This window comes from Dromaius novaehollandiae, chromosome 12, assembly GCF_036370855.1.
Source record: "Dromaius novaehollandiae isolate bDroNov1 chromosome 12, bDroNov1.hap1, whole genome shotgun sequence".
Classification (NCBI taxonomy): Eukaryota; Metazoa; Chordata; class Aves; order Casuariiformes; family Dromaiidae; genus Dromaius; species Dromaius novaehollandiae.
The window spans coordinates 651,427-673,748 of record NC_088109.1 but is presented as its reverse complement, the minus strand read 5'-3'; the positions used below and the strand labels follow the sequence as shown (position 1 = coordinate 673,748).

Here is a 22,322-nt window from a genome sequence, read left to right as displayed (position 1 = left end):
GGCTCCCACACTGAGCTGATGAGAAGTCGAAGGATTAATTTCTAACATAGGCATTTCTAGCAGTCTCTCCAGTGCCCAGCTATAGCTGCAGAACACCTCAGCCTTCTTCAAACAAGGCTCATTTCTGTTCAGATGTGGGTCTCAAAATGTGACCCACTCCCTGAGGAAGCTTGGCCATGGACTTCCATCCCCCTCAGCAAGGGGCCAATGCTGTGTCCAGAGAAGTCTCAGTGGCTCAAGGCACCCCCAGGGGTCTCCCCTGAAGGGGCCAGTTTCCCCCTGCATACACAAACTCTGCATGGCCTGACTCTGAGCAGCTCCAGTCCTCTCATCCAGTCAAGAGCTCAGGTGGGCAATCTCCATTGCAAGGTGTCAGGGACTTCTGCACAATGGTGCCCCTGAAGACAGGGGCAGAGGCAGGAACAGGACCCAGGAATCCTGGTGGCCACACTGACCCATGAGCCCTAAGGAACCATCAGTCAGGGCTCCTGTTGCAGCCACTAAGCCTGTCCAGCCACCCCCATACCCCAGGTATTCATGACTGTTTTTAGAATTAAGATGCTCTTCAACAACACTCATGAAAGAGCTCCTGCAGGCCTCACCTTGGTTGCTAAAATACCGGATTTTTGGAGACAGCCAGAAAAGAAATTCAGGTGAAAACCACTTCATGGTTCAAACACTTCCTCTCCAATTTCCTTCACTTCCTTCTCTGCACTTCACCCAACAGCCCCTCATGCTGTTCTACTGCCTCCCTTTGCCTCCTCCTCACTGCAAGGTAGCTCTTAGGAGAAGAGTGGTGATGAGAGCAGCAGCTCACAGCTGATGTCCCCCAGCCTCACAGGGATGTGTGGGGAGAGGCTGGGGCACCATGGGCGTGGAAACCTGTAACAGAGATGTGGAGTGTCCCACTGCAACCCCAGACTGAGTCACAGAGGGGATGAAGGGACACCCCTATCTCCCAGGAAACCCTGCCAGGTTCTGCCCTGCAATGGGAAAGAGAGGCTGCTCTGGGCACTTCAGGGATGCTCAGCTCTGCAGCCCCTCACTTCAGCTGCAGGGAAGATGTTGGGTCCAGAGGCATCAGGAGCTCTGGCTGGGCAGGACTAGTCAAAGAACTGATTGCAGAGAATTGGGAAGATGGAAAAGGGTCCCTGGTCATTTGTGAATTAAAAGCAGAGAAGTCAGGGAACTAAGTAGCAAATCCAAAGGCTCCCAGAGCCTTTTTTGTAGGGGATGGCTCATTTGAGTCTGTAGGCAGGAAGGCTCTGGATGATGGTGATAAAGGTATTTTAAATGGAGACCCTGGACCACAGGAGCCCGACAGCCCTGTTAGAGTGGAAATAGTGAGGAAAGCTTGCTAAACCAGAGAATGAATGAAAATACCAACTATAAGTCCCACCTGTTTCTTCTAGTGATCTCCATGTCATGAGGGAGGCTTTGGGAAAACATGATAGCTGCAACCTGGCTGACTGGCTTCCACAGTAAAGAATGTAGTAAGTTCAGATGTAGAAAATTCATGCAGCTATATGAAACAAGCACCTGGAGACATGGTTAATGCCACATCCCAGGTGGGTGTGCCTGGAGGAATTCATAAATAAACACCATCATTTTTTTTCAACTCTTTGGTAGGAAACATGGACTGTGGCTATTTGAGAGTCGCGTGCAGCTGGATCAGCAAAACCTGGGTGAAGCTACTGAGCAATGTACCTACAGGCATTGCCTGTTATAAATGTTAGTTCACACTGCTGAACTCCAGGCTACGGATCAGGAAAAAGCACATGATCTTTATACTGTTAATGGGAAAAAAAGAGGTCTTAATTGTTACACTGGTCTTCAGCCTGGACTGCAAACCAAAGTTATTGCCCTCCTGCGAACATGGAAGTGTGGAATTCCCAGACAAACAGGTGAATGGATGGACAAGGCTCTTCAGGTAAAGCAGGTGATGGGCTGTCCTGAGGGTGACTCCCTTAAAAGGGTGCGATATATCACATGTGTTGGGGAGCAGGGAGTAATATATCTTGATGAAGGAGGCTATGGAAGAGAGAAAGGAAAGGTAGAATAGTAATTGTGGTGATACAAAGACAAGAAGAGCAAGCCTGTGCTGTTGAGTCTGGAAAGCATTAATGCTCAAGGGGGAAAGAAAGACAACAGGAGTGGCAAATCCTTTTCAGCAATAGTGGAGAAAATCAGGAGTTGGGGGACAGACCAGGAGCTGCTGCACAGATTATCCCAGATGCAGCTCAGGTATAATGGGCACCCTAGAGTCCTAAGGTGAACTGGCCCCAGAACAAGGTGAGTTTTTCACAGAAAAACAGCAGGCACTATACACTCCAGGCACTTTCATTCCATCCACAGTGGGCATGAAACAAAACCTCTGTTCTCCTCAAGCCAAGGGGAGACTGATGGTCTGCAAAATGGGTTTGTATTACTCAGCTGTTAGAGATCTAAAGATCAGCCCTGAAAGACCCAGAGGTTTCCTGCCTACCACCAAGAGTGTAGCTACTGTGTGGCACTAGGCAAAGCACTCCTGGGTGCTGCACAAATACATGTACAGGTAGACCTGGTGCTTCGCAGTCAAGTCATGAACAGGCAAAGCCCTCTCAGGGCCTCTCGCAAAAGCACAAAGCATCAGCAGGAAAACTTCCAACACCTGGACTGGGCTGTGGTTCAAGTGCAGATGGTTGCTCCTTTAGCAAAGGGGTACAGTTTGGCCAAGATGTTCCTGGGGGAAGATTAACAGGACAAAGACCGAACAGATGGCTGACCTGCAGCAGCACCCCTTGCCGTGGATAGAACTCTGCTGACCCCAGGATCTAACACTGTGGGAAGTCATCTTTCTTTGCAGTGAGGGCAGTCAAAAGGACACTCTCTGCCATACGTGTGTGTGCACACACTGACCATTCGGTGCCCAAACTCTGCCATATGTTGCTCAGGGTCCAGCTGCTGCTGCACCTTGCCCCTCCACCTTGAGTGTGACATTGCCTAACAGCATGGCCTGCTACAGATGGCTTTATATCTGGCACCTGTTTCCAGTTTTCCTTCTTTTGCCGTTGGAGGAAGAAGAGGCTGGGCTGATTTTTCCTGGCAGAGGAAGAAGGAGGAAGAATTTGGGTGTTCCTAAGCAAGGGGAATTCACATCTTGGCACAACTGTGCCAGACAGCAGTAGCCTGGCAAGCAAAGCTACACCAGAGGCCTTCTCTGTGGTGGGAGAAAAGAGGTAGGACACAGGCCCCTCCTGCCAGGGCATGCTTTACCTGACATTGTCCACAAGTCAGCAGCATTTGGGATCCGACACACAGGTGAGGCCGCAGTGTTTGTATGGACAGTCCCTGGGGGAGTGGAAGACCCCCAGCACAGCTAGGGCTCCTCTCCCCTGTCTACAAGAAGGAAGGTGTTTGCGCAGTGCTTCCCAAGCGTGCCATCTCCTCCCCGCATGGGGTGAGGGGACTCGCCTCTACAGTGTGTTTTGATGCCCCTAATAAATCATAACCCACCCCCTTGGCAAGGTCTGCTCTTCCCTTCTGTGTTTCCATTGCTTTCTTCAGAGGTTTCTCAATTCTCCACACAAACCCAGGAGGAGGGGAGGAAGCGCTTGTTTGACCCTGTTGGGCTCTTGCATGGGTTTAGCACTATCCAGTACCCTGTTCAACCACCCAGCACCCTGCTCCCCTTGTCTGGCCCTGGAAAACAACTCCCATTCACCAACCCGGTCACAGGGTCATTAGGCAGTAGTTCCCAGCTGGTCCTCCCAGCTGGACAGGCTGGGTGTAATAGCAGTGCACAGAGTGACTTGTGTGCACCGCACCTCGACACAAACAGGACTGTTCTGCACCAAGCGTGGAGGATGCTTCTCTGTGGGAAGAGCCAGGAGAGCTCCCAGTGACTGGCAACATCCCCATGCCACTGATACCACTCGCACCAAGTTAACAGGGCTGTTGGAGGAGTCGGAAGTGTTGGAAGTGATGTGCTCCAGCCTTGGACAAGGCACTCATCAGGTGAGCGCTTGCTTGCTAACATGAAAGCAATTACTTGGTCTCCTCCCAGCTGCTAACAACAGTGGGTCTGCATAAGGAGTGTGTCACTAGCTGTGGTGTGAAGACATTTGCAGAGGAATTGAAGGCAGTTTCTGCCCACAGCAGAACAGCAACAAAAGTCAGGACAGTGCTTATGTTTGGCCAGAGTTAGCTTCAGCACGCTTTCACCTCAAAGGCAGGGAGCTTTCAGGGCCTGATGCCACAGGGTGCCTTGGAAGACACCTGATTATATGAACTTTTGGGATCACTCACATTTATTTTTAAACCATAGGAATCTCACTTTAAAGAATCGCATACAAACAGGGGGGCACTGCCAGCACAGAAGAGGTGAAAAGATTGCCAGCTTGGACACAAAAGTGACCCATCACGATCCCCACGCCAAGGCCCTGGCACGATTCACTAAGAAGGGGAGAGAAACAGCAGGGGCTGAGAGGCTGGGACAGTTCTTCATCACCGCTGGCTGGGAGAGAGCCCCCCAGGCAGAGCCCCCTCTCCTCCTGGAGGACAACCAGGACACAGCAAGGCCCGGAGGCCCCTGTTTGGGCAAGAGCACATCTCTTGGTGCACTGCCCCGCAGCTGAGACCCCACCGCACAGTCCCACAGCCGGGGACTGGGGATGATCCCGGGGCGGGGGGGACACCGGGTGAGGGGCCCAGCCGGGCTCGGCCCGACCCCCCCGCCCGTGTTTCCCCGGGCGGGGAGCCGCACACAGCCCCGCTCGCGCCGCACCGCACCGCGCCGCGGCCCCGGCTCCGCGGAAGCCACCGCGTCTCCCTCTCAGCCGCCCGCGAGGAGGCCCCGCACTACAACGCCCAGCGTGCCCCGCGGCGGGCGGCGGCCGCTGCGCCTGCGCAGCTCTTGGAAACTTCCAGGCGGCGGGCGCGGTGCCTTCTGGGTAGGAGAAGGCTAGTCACCTCAGCGCCATTTTGTGGCGAGGGAGTGAGGAGTTGCGTGGTTGTGTTCGGTGTCCGGTGGTGACGGTTGGTGCCGTGTTGCGTGTTTGTAGATCGCGGCCTGGTCATGGGCTCGGATAAGCGGTGAGTGCGGGTTGGGGAGAGGGAGGGAGCGGTCGGGCGTGGACGGCTCTGCGGGATGGAAGATGGTGGGGGCTGCTGCGGATGTGGGGTGGAAGATGGTGGGAGCTGCTGCGGGTGTGGGCTAGTCTCGTACTGAGCTTGACTCGGTGTGCTCCGCAGCGTGAGCAGGACGGAGCGGAGCGGCCGCTACGGCTCCATCGTGGAGAGAGAGGATCGCGATGAGCGCGAGTCTCGGAGCCGGCGCAGGGACTCGGACTATAAGAGGTCCAGCGAGGAGCGCCGCGGCGACCGCTATGATGACTACCGCGACTATGATAGTCGCGACTACGACAGCCGAGACTACGACAGTCGCGACGGCCGGGACTGCCGCGACTACGATAGCCGGGACTACGACAGTCGCGACAGCCGGGACTGCCGGGACTACGACAGTCGCGACAGCCGGGACTGCCGGGACTACGACAGCCGAGACTGCCGAGACTACGATAGTCGCGACAGCCGGGACTACGACTGCCGAGACTATGACAGCCGGGACTGCCGGGACTACGATAGTCGCGACAGTCGGGACTACGACAGCCGGGACTACGACAGAGATTATGACAGCCGCGACTACGACAGCCCTGAGGTGAGTCGGGCGGGTGAGCTGGGCCGGAGTGTGGGGCCCCTGGTGGGACCTCACAGTCCTGGGTGGCTCTGGCTGCCCTGGAGGGAAGGGAAGGGCGGGGGGTAGTGGGGATGCGCTTGCCCTTAGTGGTCCTGCATCAGTGCCCACACCAGCCTGGGATCCTGATACGGGTGCTACCAGGAACGGCGGAGTCCCACAGTCCCCAGTATCGGGTTTTGTATCCCGGTGATTTGCTAAGGTGAATGTGAGAGTTGAGGTTTTACCTTCCTCTTTCTGTGTGGAGGTGCTAGGACAAACTGATAAAGGTGCTTTTGTATGAAGATGTGTGTGTGTATATATATATTTATGAGATCTTTATTAGCATTTTTTTTGTAAGTGTGGCTATTAATTCTGGGTGCTGGCTTCTCAGAGGGAGCGGGAGCGCAGGAATAGTGACAAATCAGAAGATGGGTACCATTCTGATGGCGACTATGGAGAGCATGACTACAGGAATGACATTAATGATGAGAAAGAAAGCAAGACCATCATGTTACGTGGCCTTCCGATCACTGTTACAGAAAATGATGTAAGTAGCCAGGAACAGGCTTTACTTTACTTGTCCACTGAAAAATGTGAGATTTTTGTATCAGCAGGTCTGTATGGCAGTTATTGCTGCCATTTTCTTGAAAGCTGCAGTTGTGGTGGACCCATCTTAACATGTTTGTAGCGCTTTCATTTTGGGTCTTGAAAGTATTTAAACTGTCAGTGTTGCAAGTTAAGTAACAGAGGTTAGCTGAATGATGAGCCGTTGGTGGGTTGTCTTTTTTTTTTAATAGAACAATCTGAATAGTCTACTTTTGTGCGTATTAAGTCTAAGGGAAAGCATCTAAATGGATTTTAAAGTATGCATTCTCTTCTGCTTTTTCTTTTCAGTATAAAACAGAGGTTTATATTTGTAGGTTTTTCTGGGAGAGAGCAACATGATTTAATTTTTCCAGGTCTTTCCTGAAGCAAGAAATTACGTCTGGTACGGTTACGCAGATACACTTAGCTCCTCAGCTGAGTAGGGTGTGCACAAAGCTGCTTTGTGTCGGTGCAGCTGTGGGAGTCATAAAATGGCTGCTGTGGAGCTGAGAGAGGAAGTACAAATAAGCTTGGTAGATGGTTATCTAACTTCTCTGCCTTTGCAGTGCCAATTCAGATTCTGGTAGAAGGATCTTGGAAGTGATTAGCTTTTTCTTTTTTTTTTTTTCTTTTTTTCTTTTTTTTTCTCCTGCTGAATTTTTCTGGTTACCAAGATAAAGGCCTACAACTGTTTAAAAAAAAAAATCCACAAAAACCAATCTCTTCCAATTTGTTTTCAGGCAGACTCCACCTCTAATTCTGAGGTTTTGTGCATTAATTGCTAGTACTGAGAATCTTTTTGCACTGCTTCTGCAATGGATTTTTCCTTTTTTGCCTTTTTTTTTTGATTAATCGCTACCCTTCTGAGTATTTTCAGTCATTGTGTGTTGATCTAAAATTGTCATAGGTACTTGATAGAATGTAGGCCTCTGCATCCATATGATGCAGCTCAGTGGGACATTTCAGAACACCTCAAAACATTTGTTGTTTCTGAAGTGTTAATGTTGTAGCTCTACTGTTTTGCAAATAACTGTAGCATAATGTATGGGAAGGTTCGAACAAAATTTAAGTTTTCAGCTAGTCTTTAGAGTACAGATTACGCTTTTTTAGAATTGCTACTTGTTCTGTTTTGAAGTTAACATTTATATGACTCTTTGGATTATAGCTATGCATGTTTTCCAGCTTTCACTTCTTTCATGAAAAGAGTTACTTGCTTGAAGATAATAGGTCAGTTCCAGTAGGCATTTAAACAGGCAGCTGTAAATCAGTTTTGATTCTTGTTTACTGAACAGCTCTGTTGTATGTGATGCAGTTTGAGTTCTATAAGACCTGTTGAAAAGCTCTATATTCTGCTTTTAATTAACTTTTTATATAACTTCCTTCTCCTATGTGTCTCTACCCAATAATGTATGTTGCATGTGCCACAATTTAGGCAGCTTTGATAAGGCTGAAGACTTGATGTCATTTTTAGCTTGTTCTTTGACAACGTTCTCTATAATCTAATTTCTCCTCTGAAAAATGTGGGGAGAGACTGTGTTAGAGGATGATTATTGTAGCTTGAAGCTTAAGAATGCATACAGTGTGGAGCCTCACAGCATAGCGTTCTTGTTTTCCTTTGCTAGGAGTTGTATTTTGATATGCAGGGAGGAGGTGCCAGCAATGTTCTTTATAAACACTGGAGCAAGCACAGTCTCTGGTAAACTTTGTATAAATAACCTTGTAACACAAGGTCTTTGTGATTCAGGTTTTCAGTGATTCTGTGGTCTAAATGAAGACAATTATTTTAGCATAGCAAAGGACTACTTGGTTATGTGATGCACAGTACTCTTCTTGTGAGTTTTCCCTAGAGTATCTTTTTTTTTTTTCCTCTTCCTTCTTCCAGAGATAGTGTTTTGAATTTTATGATGTCTTTAGGCACTTCTTGCATATACTGTAGAACAGAACGTAGTTATTTGAGCTGTCTGCCAAGATTTGGAATTTTAACTGTCTGATTAAAATCTCATGCAGATTCGGGAGCTTATTGAGTCCTTTGAAGGTCCTCAGCCTGCAGACGTGAGGCTGATGAAAAGAAAGACAGGTGAGAGCTCTTACCCAGTTTTTGATGTCACCTTCCTCTTCCCCAGCCCAAAAGAGTATCCAGAATTACCCCCAAACTGCAAGCACGTGCAATAAAAATAAAAGGTTTGCCATGGCTAAGGAATGTGGCTTTTTTGGAAGATTTTAGATAGCTGGTCAACATGTTAAAAAGAAGTCTGTCTACAGGGGTTTTTGTTAACAGGTATTGGTAAGTAATACTAGTATAAACCCTTTTGATAGTATGTAGTCTGTTGCATGGTTACCTTTAAACATGGATTCAAATCGAGCGAAATGTAGCCAGTTAAGGGAGCTTGGTTCCTTGCCATGGCAAAATAACGAGCAGATCGCAGCAGTTGACGTCGCATTTGTAAAGCTGCTTTGTTATGAAGTAATGAAGCAGTTGGAGAGAGATTCACCTGTTTTAAAGGAACTGACTAACACAAGTATCCCGTCTATATCTGAATGCTGTCTCTAGGTGTAAGCCGTGGTTTCGCCTTCGTGGAGTTTTATCACTTTCAAGATGCTACCAGCTGGATGGAAGCCAATCAGGTTGCTTCACTCACCAAGTCTAGATATTCCTGAAAATGGAACAAGTCTGTACAGTTTAAAAAAAAAAAAAAAAAAAAAAGGAAAAATAAAGGTGGAAGGAGTGGTTTGTTCCATAACACTGATTTAAAAGAATAAAAGCTTTGTATATATTAAAATTTGTAACAGTGGAACAAAATACCAGGTAATGTTAGGAGAGAAAATTGGCTATTTTGGACACTCCCTGGAAAAATGTGCCGTTGTCTTAAATTACATGGTGCCGATCTAATTGACTCCTGAAGGTTTATCAAGTAGTCCTTAGAAAACTCAAACTTACTTCTGCCTGATGTTTACTTCTCCTTTGTTGCAAGAGAAAGCACCATATGCTGATTTCTACGTTACAGTGGTACTAACCCTGATAAAGTTTAGAAAATGATGGGCCAGATCATAAGAGTAGTTCTCTCCCTTTAGTCAGGGGAACGCACTGGGTGTTTTAGAGGAGAAGCACATTTATGCCAAATAAACCTAGTGAAGAGCGAGTTCTTTGAAAATTTAGACTGTGTATTTTGGCCTCTCTGGAGTACGACTCAATAAGGAGTCAACACTCCCCCCCACCCAGAAGAAGTGTCTTCTGTTAGAAGATGTTTTCTTTTTCAGGGGGATTTCCTGTTGCACTGCAAATATTTGTACTTGGTTTTGCTACATTGTGGATATTCACAGTCTGTTTTAACAACAGAACTTAAAAACGTTCTCAGTGAGCTTAGTGTATCAAGCCTCAAGCCTTTTTTTTTTTTTTTTTTTTTTTTTTTAAACATATAAGTAACTGATGTTTAGGTTCCTGTGAGGTATGATGAATAGTATCTTGTGTTGCTTTTGTGCATAAAGAAATGGCACCATAATGGATTTGTAGGCTGTTAAACTTCAGTAGACAGAAGTTGCAGCATACTGTATATTAGTATGGGGTTTCATGTGTCCTCATGTCATGGGTCATTTCACTGGTAAGAGAGCAGAATTCAAGTTGGATTTTCCTGTCATGCTAATCAGTAGGGTCAGTGGATGCACCAGAAAGACTCATGTCAAGAATTAAATGCTGAGCATATTTTCAGAAATGGGATAGTTTTAATATATACAAAGCTGTATTGATGTGTAATTCATTGAAACAAATATCCAAATTCACTCCAGTAACCCAGCCACCCTAGTAGTAGGGAAAACATAGAATCTCCCCAGCAGCCTTGTTGCTGTCTGTTAGATGAAAGGATGATGTGTTGTAACTATGCCACCAGCTTTGTTTCTATGTGTGCATATCCAGTGAGTGCTGGGCCCTCCAACCCTCCCTCCTGCCGGTAGGAGAAATGGCTTTGCCCTTTTTAGTCATGCAGAATGTGAGAGCCCTGTTGATGCTACATGCTAGATCTGTCAGACGCTGTTACAGAAAAGCCACTGATCCTGACACTTCTGTGGTGCCTCTGGCATAAGCTAACCCTTTATAAAAGTAATTTTTCAATTAAAATGTCTGGGATATGGTCTTAATGCACGTTTCCTCAGACATACTCCTACCTGTTTGACTGAAATGTTTTGAAGGCCATATTTGGAAAGGGCATTCTGCATACCCAGGCTTGGCAAAGTCTGAGGCTCAGAATCATGGCTTCTTAAATAGATCTAAATTCCTAATTCCTTTAAAGTCACAGAACATGCTGTGAAAGCATTATGAACTTTTCCTACCCCTGGAGAAGCTTCACTTGCAATCTAGTTACTCATTCTGGAGAGTTCCTGCCTGAATGAAGAACACATACCTCTCGTGCAGGCATTCATTTGAACTGGTGCATTAGCCAAAGGAATCCACTCTGAGTTACGTTTCAGTTGATGGCACTTGTAATCCAGCCTCCAAGAAGTCTAAAAAGGGTCCCTTTGGGAGGAGTTACTGTATTTTCAAAGGGACACTTCCTGAAGAAAGTGCTTGGAAAAATAGTCCAAATGCTGTTGTTTAAAGGTCGAGGGTGTTTGGAGTAGGGGAAGAAGTGAAGCAGTCACCTAAGGATGTTTAAAAAGTCGCTTAGTAGTATGAGAGAAGTGAATAGAAACATTTCGGGGCAAAGAGACTCCTAAAAATGTGTTAATCCTGAATGCAGCAGGTTAGGACTTTGTCTCCTTCGAGACACTTCCTGGTTCCATGTCAGCGTTTAGTGTTTGGCAGCTTTTTCAACACTCCCTGATTCCGTTTATCTTTGCTCCACATCCCATTCTCTTGCTGCCCTCGTCCTCCTCTCTGCAGGATTGGATGGGCAGAGTGTAGGTGGCGGTGGTTGTCCTCCACGTCCTCCCCATATGTTGTCCATTTAATTCAGGAGCACTGATTCCTCCGAAGGGTGCTCTGCCATGGGAAAATAAACACGTGTGCCTCGATACAGGAATAATTGAAATCACTTTTTTTGCAGAAAAAGCTGGTGATTCAGGGGAAGCAGATTGCGATGCACTACAGCAACCCTAGGCCTAAATTTGAGGACTGGCTTTGTAACAAGGTACAGTGGTTATTTTTACTGTAGAGAGTTTCTCTTTGGTTCAGTTCTCTTCACCAGCTCGGTAACTCGAGCAGACAGCTAAATGATTCAGACTTGTTTGTGCTGTTGGTCCCTATGACATCGTAGGAATGCAAAGACAGTTGAATGAGAATACAAGGGTTTTTTAGCTCTGGTGACAAATAGATGGAATGATGGAAACGTTCAAACAAAAGGCCTCTGGAGTTGTCCATGTCAAAGCTGAAAGATTTAAGATTGGGACTGACCTCAGTACTTGCTGTCTGCAGCAGACTACAGACTTTACCAGTGAAATTGCATGTTGCTTGGTAATGTGTGACTGATACAGAGCATCTCTTCCAAGAGTTACTGTTCACGTTTGAAGTGGTGGAGTATGTTATTTGTTAAGGGATTTGTTATGTTATTAAGGGAATTCTGTTAGTATGCCATTCCTTGTTAGAAAGTAAGATAATGCTTCCAGTCTTTCTTTGTCTAGCTTCAGCTTTTGTTGTTGGATGCAGTGGTTGTGCATGGGCACATGTTGTAGAATGAAGACTGGAAGGACAGTACTAATGATGTTGATTCTATACACAAAAGGACAGTACTAATGATCTTGATTCTATACACAAAGACCATGCAGTAAGCTGTTCTAGAATATGAAGTCATTAGATGAGTTCTGTATTCCTCAGCTCAGCTTACTTGACACCCCCCCCCCCCCCCAAAGTGAAGATGGTTTAGGAAGATCAAAACCAGGCTGTTTTGTCGTGCTTCATGTACACCTTTTTTTCCAATAAAGATAACTTGCTTTTTAGTCTTGTGCTTTGTTTTAGTATCATGCTATTTTAAAGCAGTTACTATGACTGGGATTGTAAGTTGAAGACCATGCAGTTAAAATAGGTAAATAATTTAAGACAGATTTACTGACGCGGACAAGGGAACTCAGATACTCTGAAAAGCAGCCATGACGCAGATGAGCATGGGTTTTGCTGTTTTTGTTTATTCTGGTATACTTAGCTTCATTGTGGTACTTTGCATAAATGTCTTGTTTTCAGTACTGTACAGCACATGCCAGAATTGTTACACATTACTATAAGTTCTTACTAGACTTGCTCTTTTTCCTCCTAGTGCTGCCTTTACAACTTCCGGAGGAGGCTAAAATGCTTCCGTTGTGGCGCGGACAAATTTGGTAAGTTGCATTCATCTCTTGATGTGTTTTGTTTGTTTGTTTTGGGGTGTGTGTGTGTGTGTGTGTGTGTGTGTGTGTGTGTGTGTGTTTGTTGGGGGGGGAGACTTTGTCCTTCATAGGAAACAAAGTTCACTGTAGGTCCTAGGCTGGTTTGTGAAATGCTGGTTTGGAGAGGTTGAGGCTTATTGTGACTGAAATATTTTCCTCTCCTATGAAGATTCAGAACAGGAGGTACCACCTGGAGCAGCAGAAGCCGTTCAATCTGTGGATTATTACTGTGATAGTAAGTTACGTTAGACTTCTTTTATAAGATGTAATGTAAACAGATGTTTTAATCCTTCTTGTACCTCAGACTGGGTTTTGGCACCCACCTTGAGCTCTTCCAGTGCAGATGGCTTAGCATGGTTTGGTTGGTTTTGATTTGTAGACTGGTGTGTGTGACATGTTAGTGCTTCTGCTCAGGAAGAGAATTCTTCAGAAATCTATTGACAACCTTCTCACCTTCCTAGTGAAGCAAGTTCACCTTACTGGCAACCCCCCAAGCACTATACTTTTGAGCCTGAAATATACTGATGTTTAAAACCCCTGGGTTTTATGAAGAACTTAAAGTACTCTGAAAAGCTTTTATTTGCACAGCTAATGCGATTCTTCCTTTTCTCTTCAGCTATCATTCTCCGAAACATTGCTCCTCACACAGTAGTGGAATCTATCATGACTGCGTTGTCTCCATATGCCTCTCTGGCGGTCAATAATATTCGTCTTATCAAAGACAAGCAGACTCAGCAAAACAGAGGCTTTGCATTTGTGCAGCTGTCTTCTGCCATGGTGAGGGCCTTATTTATGTATTTGAGAGAAATAGCTTGTTAATGTTCTTCTATAGCTGAAGCTTTTAGAGCCTTTATGCTGTCTCTAAGGACTGCCCCTGTTCACTGAGCATTGCCAGATCTTTAAGTGGACATGCACTCAGTGTGCCTTTCATAATGCCAACTAGTTTGGAAAGAAGGGTGCTTTGTGTGGCTGGAGGTTGTGGGGTGGGGGTGAGGGGTGTTGTGAACACATTGGAAAAGTGTTTTGATAGCAAAGTAGTGAATAGTGCTTGGATTGAAGGCTGGTTTCATATTTGGATCACAAAGATGATGCATAGGCTGGAGCATATACTGTGTGAGGAGCAGCTGAGATAATTGGGCTTCTTCATCCTTGGCAGCACCCAGTGAGAAGGTGTAGGGGAGGCAGACTCTTCTCAAGGGTTATATAAGGATAGAACAGTAGGCATACCGGGGTAAGCTGAAAGATGTGAAATTCCAGTGAGATGCATGGAAAATGTTTTCACTGTGAGTGTGGTCAAACAGTGCACCTCCCAGAGAAGTGGTTGAATCTCCACTGTTGGAGATCCTCAGACTCAGATGTGATCCTGAGCAACCTGAACTGTTTAGACCTGCTTTAAGTAGAGTGGGACTGGATGACTTCTGGAGGTCTCATCAACCTAAATCACTCTACAGTTTGATGCTGGATGAAAGCAGGTGATTAATCTCAGTCTCTGCTGGCCTTCATTTTGGAGTAATTTGGGGCAAACTAATACTTTCCTCCTAAAGCCAAGATTTTAGAAGATGTTTAAAGTTGTGACCTAGCTGTGTCAGGGAACCTTAGTATATTTGCAGATAGGCTGTGACTAGTCCCATTGTGTTCTTCTAAGACAGTTTATGCCATGAGAGGAGATGGAGGTGTGCTTGCAGCTTTAGCTCCCTTCAGACAGCATGTATGTGAAGAGTTGATGCTTTGTCAACTCCTGAATCTTCACTTCCTCAATAACCTGCCTTTCATGATAATGAGTGTTTCTTGTTACAGGATGCTTCTCAACTGCTGCAGATTTTACAGAGTCTTCAACCACCATTAAAAATTGATGGCAAAACAATTGGTGTTGACTTTGCAAAGAGTGCCAGAAAGTGAGTTGCAGAGCTGTTGGCTTTCCCTGTTTATATTAAAGATTTGCAGTTGTCATCCTGGCTTGTATTAAGATTACAGGCTCTGCAAAGCTTTGCTTCTCTTGTGTGTCTTGTGTTGCATCATCCTTTTCTTCATTGTGTGTGATGAGTGAAAGCAGTGTTTGTTCTCATCTGTATCTCCAGTCTTCTGAAACTGCCATTGTAACTGATTGTTGTACACGGCACCATTGTTTCCTTGTTATCAACTGTATAGCAATGCATGTAAAAGTTCTTTCAGCCAACAAAGCAGTGCTTTGGGTCATTTATTACACTGAAAATGTTTTAGAGTTGCTGTGAAATCCAAACGTAAGGACAGACTATATCTCCTTGCATGTGAAAAAGCAATATTTACTCAGGGCCTGCTCTTTTTGGTTTCAGAGACTTGCTTCTCCCAGATGGTAACAGGGTCAGCGCCTTCTCTGTGGCCAGTACAGCTATTGCTGCAGCTCAGTGGTCGTCTACTCAGGTATGATTTGGGGGCTGTTGCTCACAGTCCCATTTTCTTTAAATTGGAAATGGAGAGCTTATAATTGGACTGCTGGCCATCTATTTAAGTGGCTCTGACAAATCTGTTCTTGCAGTTAGGCTAGGATCTAACCGGTGTTGAAATTCTTAAATGCAGTAACTTACTGCCTCTGACAAAACTTATCTGCTGGAATTTCAGCCACAGACTGGAGAAGGTGGCACCATTGACTACAGCTACCTTCAGTCAGGACAGGATGGCTACACACAGTATGCTCAGGTTAGTAGTGTTGGTCATGCTCTAAGCAGTAGGTAATTATGTTTTTAGCATCTCCTGATCTTGTGTTATCATTCTCTTTCCTTCACAGTATTCCCAGGATTATCAGCAGTACTACCAAAATCAAGGAGGAGTGTTGGACACAGATGCAGCTACCATATCAGGTAGTATTTTCAATCTGAATGAGTACACGTTACTAGAAAACTATTACAAATTTGTTTGTGGGACCTCTAGTTTGTGAGGTTAAGGAGAGCAGCAGTAGTTTGAGAAAGTTGACAAATGTCTTGAGCTCATGAGAGCTACCTAAGCAGCTCTAGTTAAATATTCAGTGGGCAGCTGTCAGAGGCCAGGAGTCATCAGCTTGTATGTCTCCTCCTGGAAAGGAAACTCTTCTTTGTCTAGATAGAAAATACCCACTGTGTATATCATTTTCCTTTTGAATGTTTATTGCCTGGCTTGGCTGCTAGAGCTGGAATAAGGAGCTGAGGCTGTAAGCGAAGTAGTCCTCTCTCTAGGATGAAGTACTGTCTTGCAAATTTAATTGGCTTACCTGTTACTGCTCTTTGTGTTGGCAGGAGCTCCAGTCACTACCACCACAGCAGCAGTTGTGTCCCAGAGTCCTCAGTTATATAATCAACAGACGAACTCACCTGATTCTCCGGTAATTGTAGAGCTAATTACTCCTTGCTTTCTGTGCAGTCCTGGTTATCCTTATATGGGATATTTGACTTATCTGTGGTTTCCCCTCTTAATGTGCATGGCACAGCAAAGCTTCTAGGTATCCATGGGTGAAGGTAGTCTCAGAGCTTGTATTTGTAACAGAGTTGTCTGCCATTTCTGTCCTCTGCTGGTTTTGGTGTTAGAGGTGAATATTAAGTGCAGTGGTCACGAAGGGCTGGCTGTTAGATGCGTAGTGTATGCTGCTGATACCTTGGCTCACTGTCTCTGTTTCTTGGACCTCGGTGACAGATTTTTCTGACTGAGGTTTCGGTTCTTTTCAGACACAAACAGCACCAGCTACTACTAGCACTCAGGCGCAAGCAGCTACCCCAACTGGTGTAGTCCCTGGCACCAAGTACGGTAAGCTATGAGTTGCTCTTGGTGGCAGATGTCTGTCCCTGGATAGCAATGGAGATATGTTGCTTTGGTTTAGTGTTTGTGTCTGCAGTGAAGCTGTCTCTGGAGAGTGCATCTGCACAAATGACCTGAGTCTTTTACAGGCATTTGCTGTTGTCATAGCTTATAATCTCAGAGTTTTACCTGAAACTTTGAAAGATACTTGTCTGAATTTGGCTGGAACGATCATGTCTCACGCTTTGTTTTTTACAGCTGTCCCTGATACCTCCACCTATCAATATGACGAATCTTCAGGATATTATTATGATCCCGTAACAGGGCTCTATTATGATCCTAACTCCCAGGTAAACACAAGCTCTTCCCAACCATCATAACTCTTAAGGTCCATTAGCTTCATATCTCTCATCATATGAATGAAACTAGCTTTGAGGGGCACAAAATACAGAAGGTAGCACATACTCTAAGCAGTGTACCAAAGGGGCTGTGTCTTACCTCTGATATACCAATTAATTTTTTTTCTTCCCTGCTTCCTCCCAGTTTGGCCCATATAGGGTTAACGCTCATCGTAGACGCTGTCGTTGAGACATTTCACTGTACAATACCTAGTGAAATGCACCTAGGTCTTGGCTCTGAGATAGCTGTGGCAGAGCTGGAGGGTTCTCCATAACGCTGCTGGGGAGAATGCACGTGTTCAGGGACAGGGCCTTAAGCCATTTCATGCCTTTTGACCTGTTTGTGGCAGTTTGGGATGCTCTGGAATACTCTTAGCATTTGATGCAGTAGTCTGAAGGAAATGACTTTCTCGAGTTCTCTGTTAGATGCTTAGTTTGTGTGAGGTGTTTTAGCTATCTGACTTGGTTTTCCATCTCCTTGTCAGTATTACTACAATGCCTTAACTCAGCAATATCTCTACTGGGATGGCGAAAAGGAGACCTACGTGCCTGCTGCAGAAGGTATAACGTACCAGCAGACAGCTACCACAACTACCACCAAAGAAGTGAAGGAGAAGAAAGAGAAGCCTAAGAGTAAAACAGCTCAGCAGGTAAAAGATGAAATGGAATCGTAACTGGGCTGAGTTTTTGCATGGAGCAAGGTTATAGTTATCCTTTTTGGTGACAAGGTAAAACCTAGCTTGTCTGGTGAGATACATAGCTGCGCTTTGCAGCAGACATTGTGTACAGGGCTGAGGAAAGGTGGCATTGGCAAGACTTCAGTGCAGAAGCCAATTGCTCATAAGAGGAACGCGTACAAAATCATGCCAAGACCAGTGGGAGTATAACTAAACTATCGCTTAAAGGAGTGGATAAGAAAGATTCATCCAGTGACAGAAGCAAACCGGTATTTTTGAATGCCACATACAGCAGAATGGCTGCACTCCATCCAGTGTCCTGTGATAAAATGGTATAAAGTGGTAATAGGTTGCCTTATTCTAGGAACTGAATGCAAGTAGAATGACTGAACTGATACTGTAAGAGACAAGCACCTATAAAGGAGCTGTCTGAGCGAATCACTCTGTGTGCCTTTCAGATCGCTAAAGACATGGAGCGTTGGGCAAAGAGTTTGAACAAGCAGAAAGAGAACTTCAAGAATAGCTTCCAGCCACTAAGCACCAGAGAGGAAGAGCGGAAAGAATCAGCGGCTGCGGATGCAGGCTTTGCCCTCTTTGAGAAAAAGGTGAGGGTGTTGGGAATGGAGTGCACAGTGTGGCAGACAGCAGAAAGCTCAGTGCTCATAGTGTTTTTGTCTTATCTAGGGAGCTCTGTCTGAGAGACAGCAGATCTTGCCAGAAGTGATCAAAAATGGGGAAGATGAGAATCCACTCAAGGTGAGTGTGAGGTATCTGCCAGATTGCTTTGTGGCTGAAAGAGCTAGAGCTTCTGTATTCCCAAAGATTATTAGAACATGGTAAAGCATTTGAGAGGAGGACTAGTAGAGGCGTTTTCTAGGGTGTCGTCTGCAGAAGGCACTGGTGGTTATGATCTGGTGCAGCAGACTGTGTGACTGAGATGCACTGAGAAGAGTTCACATTTCTTCTAGTCTTCAAGTGACAGGGCTTGGTTGAAATTTTGAGGTTTCCAAAAATTCTGTATTCAGATTTGTTTGGCTAGTGGGGACTAAGACTTCTAGCAGCCAGTGTAGCGTGTGGTTCTCCTCGACTTGCATTTTTAAGTAATGCAAGAGTGATGTCTCCTGTGTGTGTAACAAACATGTCTACAGCCTCCTTGTTCTCCTACTTTTGGGCTCCTCTCAATATGGTAATACTGTTAGGCTTCCCCTAATGCTGTCCTTCCTTCCAGCGTGGCCTAGTGGCTGCCTACAGCGGCGATAGTGATAATGATGAGGACTTGTTGGAAAGAATGGAGAATGAAGAAGAGAAGTTGACTGACTGGAAGAAGATGGCTTGTCTGCTGTGTAGAAGGCAGTTCCCAAACAAAGATGCTCTGATTCGGCACCAGCAGCTGTCTGACTTGCACAAGGTAAAACATGCTGCCAGAAAGATGCTTGATTGCCATAGTTCAGTGGGTAGCCCAAAGTGGCAATGTATGTTGCTGCTGGAATGCTCTTCCCTTTAAAGCAAAAATACTTGTAGGTGGGTTGCTGTTGGTTAGGTGTTCTGTAAATCAGCTAGTTATTTAAAACTTAAGCCTATTTGCTGATGTCTTGTGAATTTCATGTTGCTAATGCAAATCTCTTGTTGCAGCAAAACATGGATATTTATAGGAGATCAAAACTTTCGGAGCAGGAACTTGAAGCTTTGGAGCTACGTGAGCGAGAGGTCAGTGTTTAGGCAACTAGATGAGTGACTGTTAGAAAGGACTCGCACAGGTGAGCGGTTCAGCGCTCCTTCTGCTACCTTGTCACTTAAGAGATAATCCTAGTACGCTAATCCCTTCTTGGGTCAAGGTTCAGAGCTTTCCTGTTGTCCAGAGAGAAGTGCCCCTGATAGCACAGCCGCTGCTTACCAGGGAAGACCCCTTCCGTCTCTGAGTCCGAGAGGGAGGGCTCCCACGCAAGGGCTAGTGACTTTTGGGTGGTGTTGGAGGGCAGCTAAACTGCTAAAATCCAGCAGATTCTACCTGGCCTTGCAGCCAGACTCTTCCTGCCCCTGTGCTGTTTCTTCTGTGCCCCAGGGGAGTGCAGTTCAAAGGTACTTCCTCTTGGTGTTGCAATCAACAGTCATTGTTGCAGGCCGCCATGGAGAGCTTTCTGTAATAGCAGTCATTTAGTTTACTTCCATGGCTCAAGAGAGGCAAGAGTCTTTTAAAGCAATGCTAAATCTGGTTACATTGTTGCAGATGAAATACAGAGACAGAGCTGCTGAGAGGCGGGAGAAGTATGGCATTCCAGAGCCCCCTGAGCCAAAGCGCAAGAAGGTCTATGATGCTGGCACAGTGTATGTACCTGAAAGTTCTTCTGGTGCTTGATTGAAGTCGTGATGAGCACTCTAAGTGACCTTTTCTCTTTTCCCTGTAGTAATTATGAGCAGCCCACTAAAGACGGCCTTGACAATAGTAACATTGGCAACAAGATGCTCCAGGCCATGGGCTGGAGGGAAGGCTCAGGTTTGGGGAGGAAATGTCAGGGCATCACTGCACCCATTGAGGTAAGTAGGAGTGTGGTGCTTTCTTTGATTTGGTACCTCTTTTATTAAGAGGTATTCACTGCTGAGAAGATCTCTTACTTAATGTAGCTTGCACAAACTGCCATTCCTATCAAAGCTGCCTAGCAAAGCCTTAGAAAGGCTGTAGCATTTCAGACAGAGCTGGAACTCAGACAGCGAGGGTTGTGTTCGCCTCCTTGAGGAATTTGGCTCCTCAGGTGATACAGCAGCAGCCAAGGATTAGAGCTGCATACCCCTCGCACTGCTCAGGATGGGCTGCCCTCTGTCCAGATAGCACAAGCAGCCCAGCTGTTCGCTTCCCTGGATTTGCCCGTGCTGTGAGTTATCCTGTTCGGAGCTCTATTCTCGTGCAGTTTCACTTCAGCTGATTTTGGGGAGGGGTAAGAGTGGTGCAGAGTCATCAAGCCTGGGACTCTTGTCTCTGTATACAAGGTTGAGGTCCTGCTGGAAGTACTCTCAGCAGCACGAGACCCACTAGGTGAGGCTGAGATGCCGGTTTGAATCATGAATGTTTTCTGTATTTCCCAAGTAGGGTGGTTTCCTGCCTGTTGCAGAGGGCTGGGGAGGGTAGGTATGTTGCTTCTTGTTCCAGAGCTGAACCGTGTCTCTTTTGCTTTGCAGGCTCAAGTACGGATGAGAGGAGCTGGCTTGGGGGCCAAGGGTAGCTCCTATGGTGTCTCCACTGCAGATTCCTACAAAGATGCAGTGCGGAAAGCCATGTTTGCCCGCTTCACAGAGATGGAGTAATGTGCTCTGGCCTGCGAGCCTGCAACACACTTGTTAGCCAGAACTGACTGTTAAACCCTGTAGCCTTGCTGGCCTGGCCGTGTTCTGGTTATGGTTTAGAGTTGACCATTTCATTCCCTTGGACGTTTTCCCCCTCTCAGCCTGTAACACTTCTGTGAGTGAATTGTCAGAACTGTCCCAACTTCATGCTGGAGAGCTCCTGGCTAGACCAAAGGGGATGCTGATCTTTATACGGTCTTGTACATAGTGTAATGTATTTTGTGTTTGGAGTGTGTTGTCTCACTGCCGCTCCTGCCCTCCAGAGCAGGGGCAGGATGTGTTAGTTGTGGTTTCACACCGTCTCTACTCTCCTTTTGTTGTATTGTCTGTCTGGTTTTTTGAGAACTTTCCTGTACATTTTGTATGATACATCTTTGTATAGACTTTTTGAAGACTTTGATTCTAGTTGCCAGTTTTGGCTCATTTCCAAAAGAAATACATCCAAAAATGATCCTCTTTCTGTTTCTCAGTGGGTTAATGAAGAATAAGTTGCCAGTGCTACTTGTCCTTTCTGTGATTCTGCTTCTTCCTCGCCAACACCTCATCGTGGAGTCTTTGTACCATCAGCCATTGCGCATGTACTTCAGGTCACTTGCCACTTCCTTTAATCTCCACAATGCGCTGCGACTTGTTAGTGTCCTTTCTCAGAACCGCAGGGTGGAAGCTGGCTGGTTGTATCTATTGCACTGCTGTAACTGTTTTCAGGCAGTGATTTCTGAGGACCGAGACATCCTTGTATCCCCTCCTGCTGTATGAGCACCTTCTGCAGAGCTGAGCTGGGGAGCGGGAGAGGGCTGCCAAAAATGTATCCTGCAGCTTACTCCAGGGCTGTTGACCTGTGAGGCAGCCTTCGGCCTGGAGGAGTATGCTCGTTCATAGGGAGACCCTGGATGTTACCTGCTGCTCTGATGGGCAGTGAAACCAATGCCTTCTGCGAGGAGGGAGCCTCTCTTCTGTGAGAGTCTGGCTGTGCTGAGGGAAGAGGGCAGGAAACCTGTTTTGCTCCAGAGGCTGGTGGGTGGTGAGCTAGCACGAAATTTATGTGCTGTACATAGGCTTTCCTCCAGTCCTTTGAGGTGCAGCACTATGGGGCAGGTGGAGGATGGATGAGTCATGGCAAGCGCTATCTTTTTCTGAGATTACTTTCTTTCCTTACAACTGTTAATTTAGCCCCTGCTATCTTAATGTTCCTTGTCTGGCTGTGTTTGTGTCTGAGCTTCCTGAGAAGGCAGGTAGGCCCTGGCCCCAGAAATCTCCGGCTGCTGCTAAGATGAGCAGAGAAAGCTGGGCTTAGCTCCGACCAGCACCCTTGTTGTTGCTGCCTCAGCTGTGGGGCCTGGCAGGGCTTGGTGGTGGCAGAAGTACTGGCTGGTTCAGGCCTACTGTTGGTAGAAGAGCCTAAAACAATTGCATGGGTTCCAGATCTGAGTGGGGAGAGGGAGAGCCAGGAGCCTTTGCCTGGGTCCTGGTTAGCCTTGCCTCCCAGGGAAACCTGTCTGGGAAGACTTCCCTCCCTGG

The 22,322-nt window shown here is 46.3% G+C and overlaps 1 protein-coding gene across 1 annotated transcript; it reads left to right on the top strand.

Moving 5' to 3' along the window:
• Positions 1–4,901: 4,901 nt before the first annotated feature.
• Positions 4,902–21,260, top strand: RBM5 (RNA binding motif protein 5). Its single transcript, XM_026110582.2, has 24 exons — positions 4,902–5,073; positions 5,233–5,695; positions 6,105–6,260; positions 8,306–8,375; positions 8,850–8,923; positions 11,335–11,418; positions 12,538–12,598; positions 12,816–12,881; positions 13,263–13,423; positions 14,444–14,541; positions 14,959–15,046; positions 15,245–15,322; positions 15,411–15,483; positions 15,895–15,980; positions 16,321–16,399; positions 16,649–16,740; positions 17,274–17,438; positions 17,924–18,070; positions 18,150–18,221; positions 18,694–18,873; positions 19,098–19,172; positions 19,693–19,790; positions 19,871–20,000; positions 20,640–21,260. The coding sequence occupies exons 1-24, from the start codon at positions 5,057–5,059 to the stop codon at positions 20,763–20,765; spliced, it is 2,739 nt and encodes a 912-aa protein (XP_025966367.2). The 5' UTR covers positions 4,902–5,056; the 3' UTR covers positions 20,766–21,260.
• Positions 21,261–22,322: the final 1,062 nt, after the last annotated feature.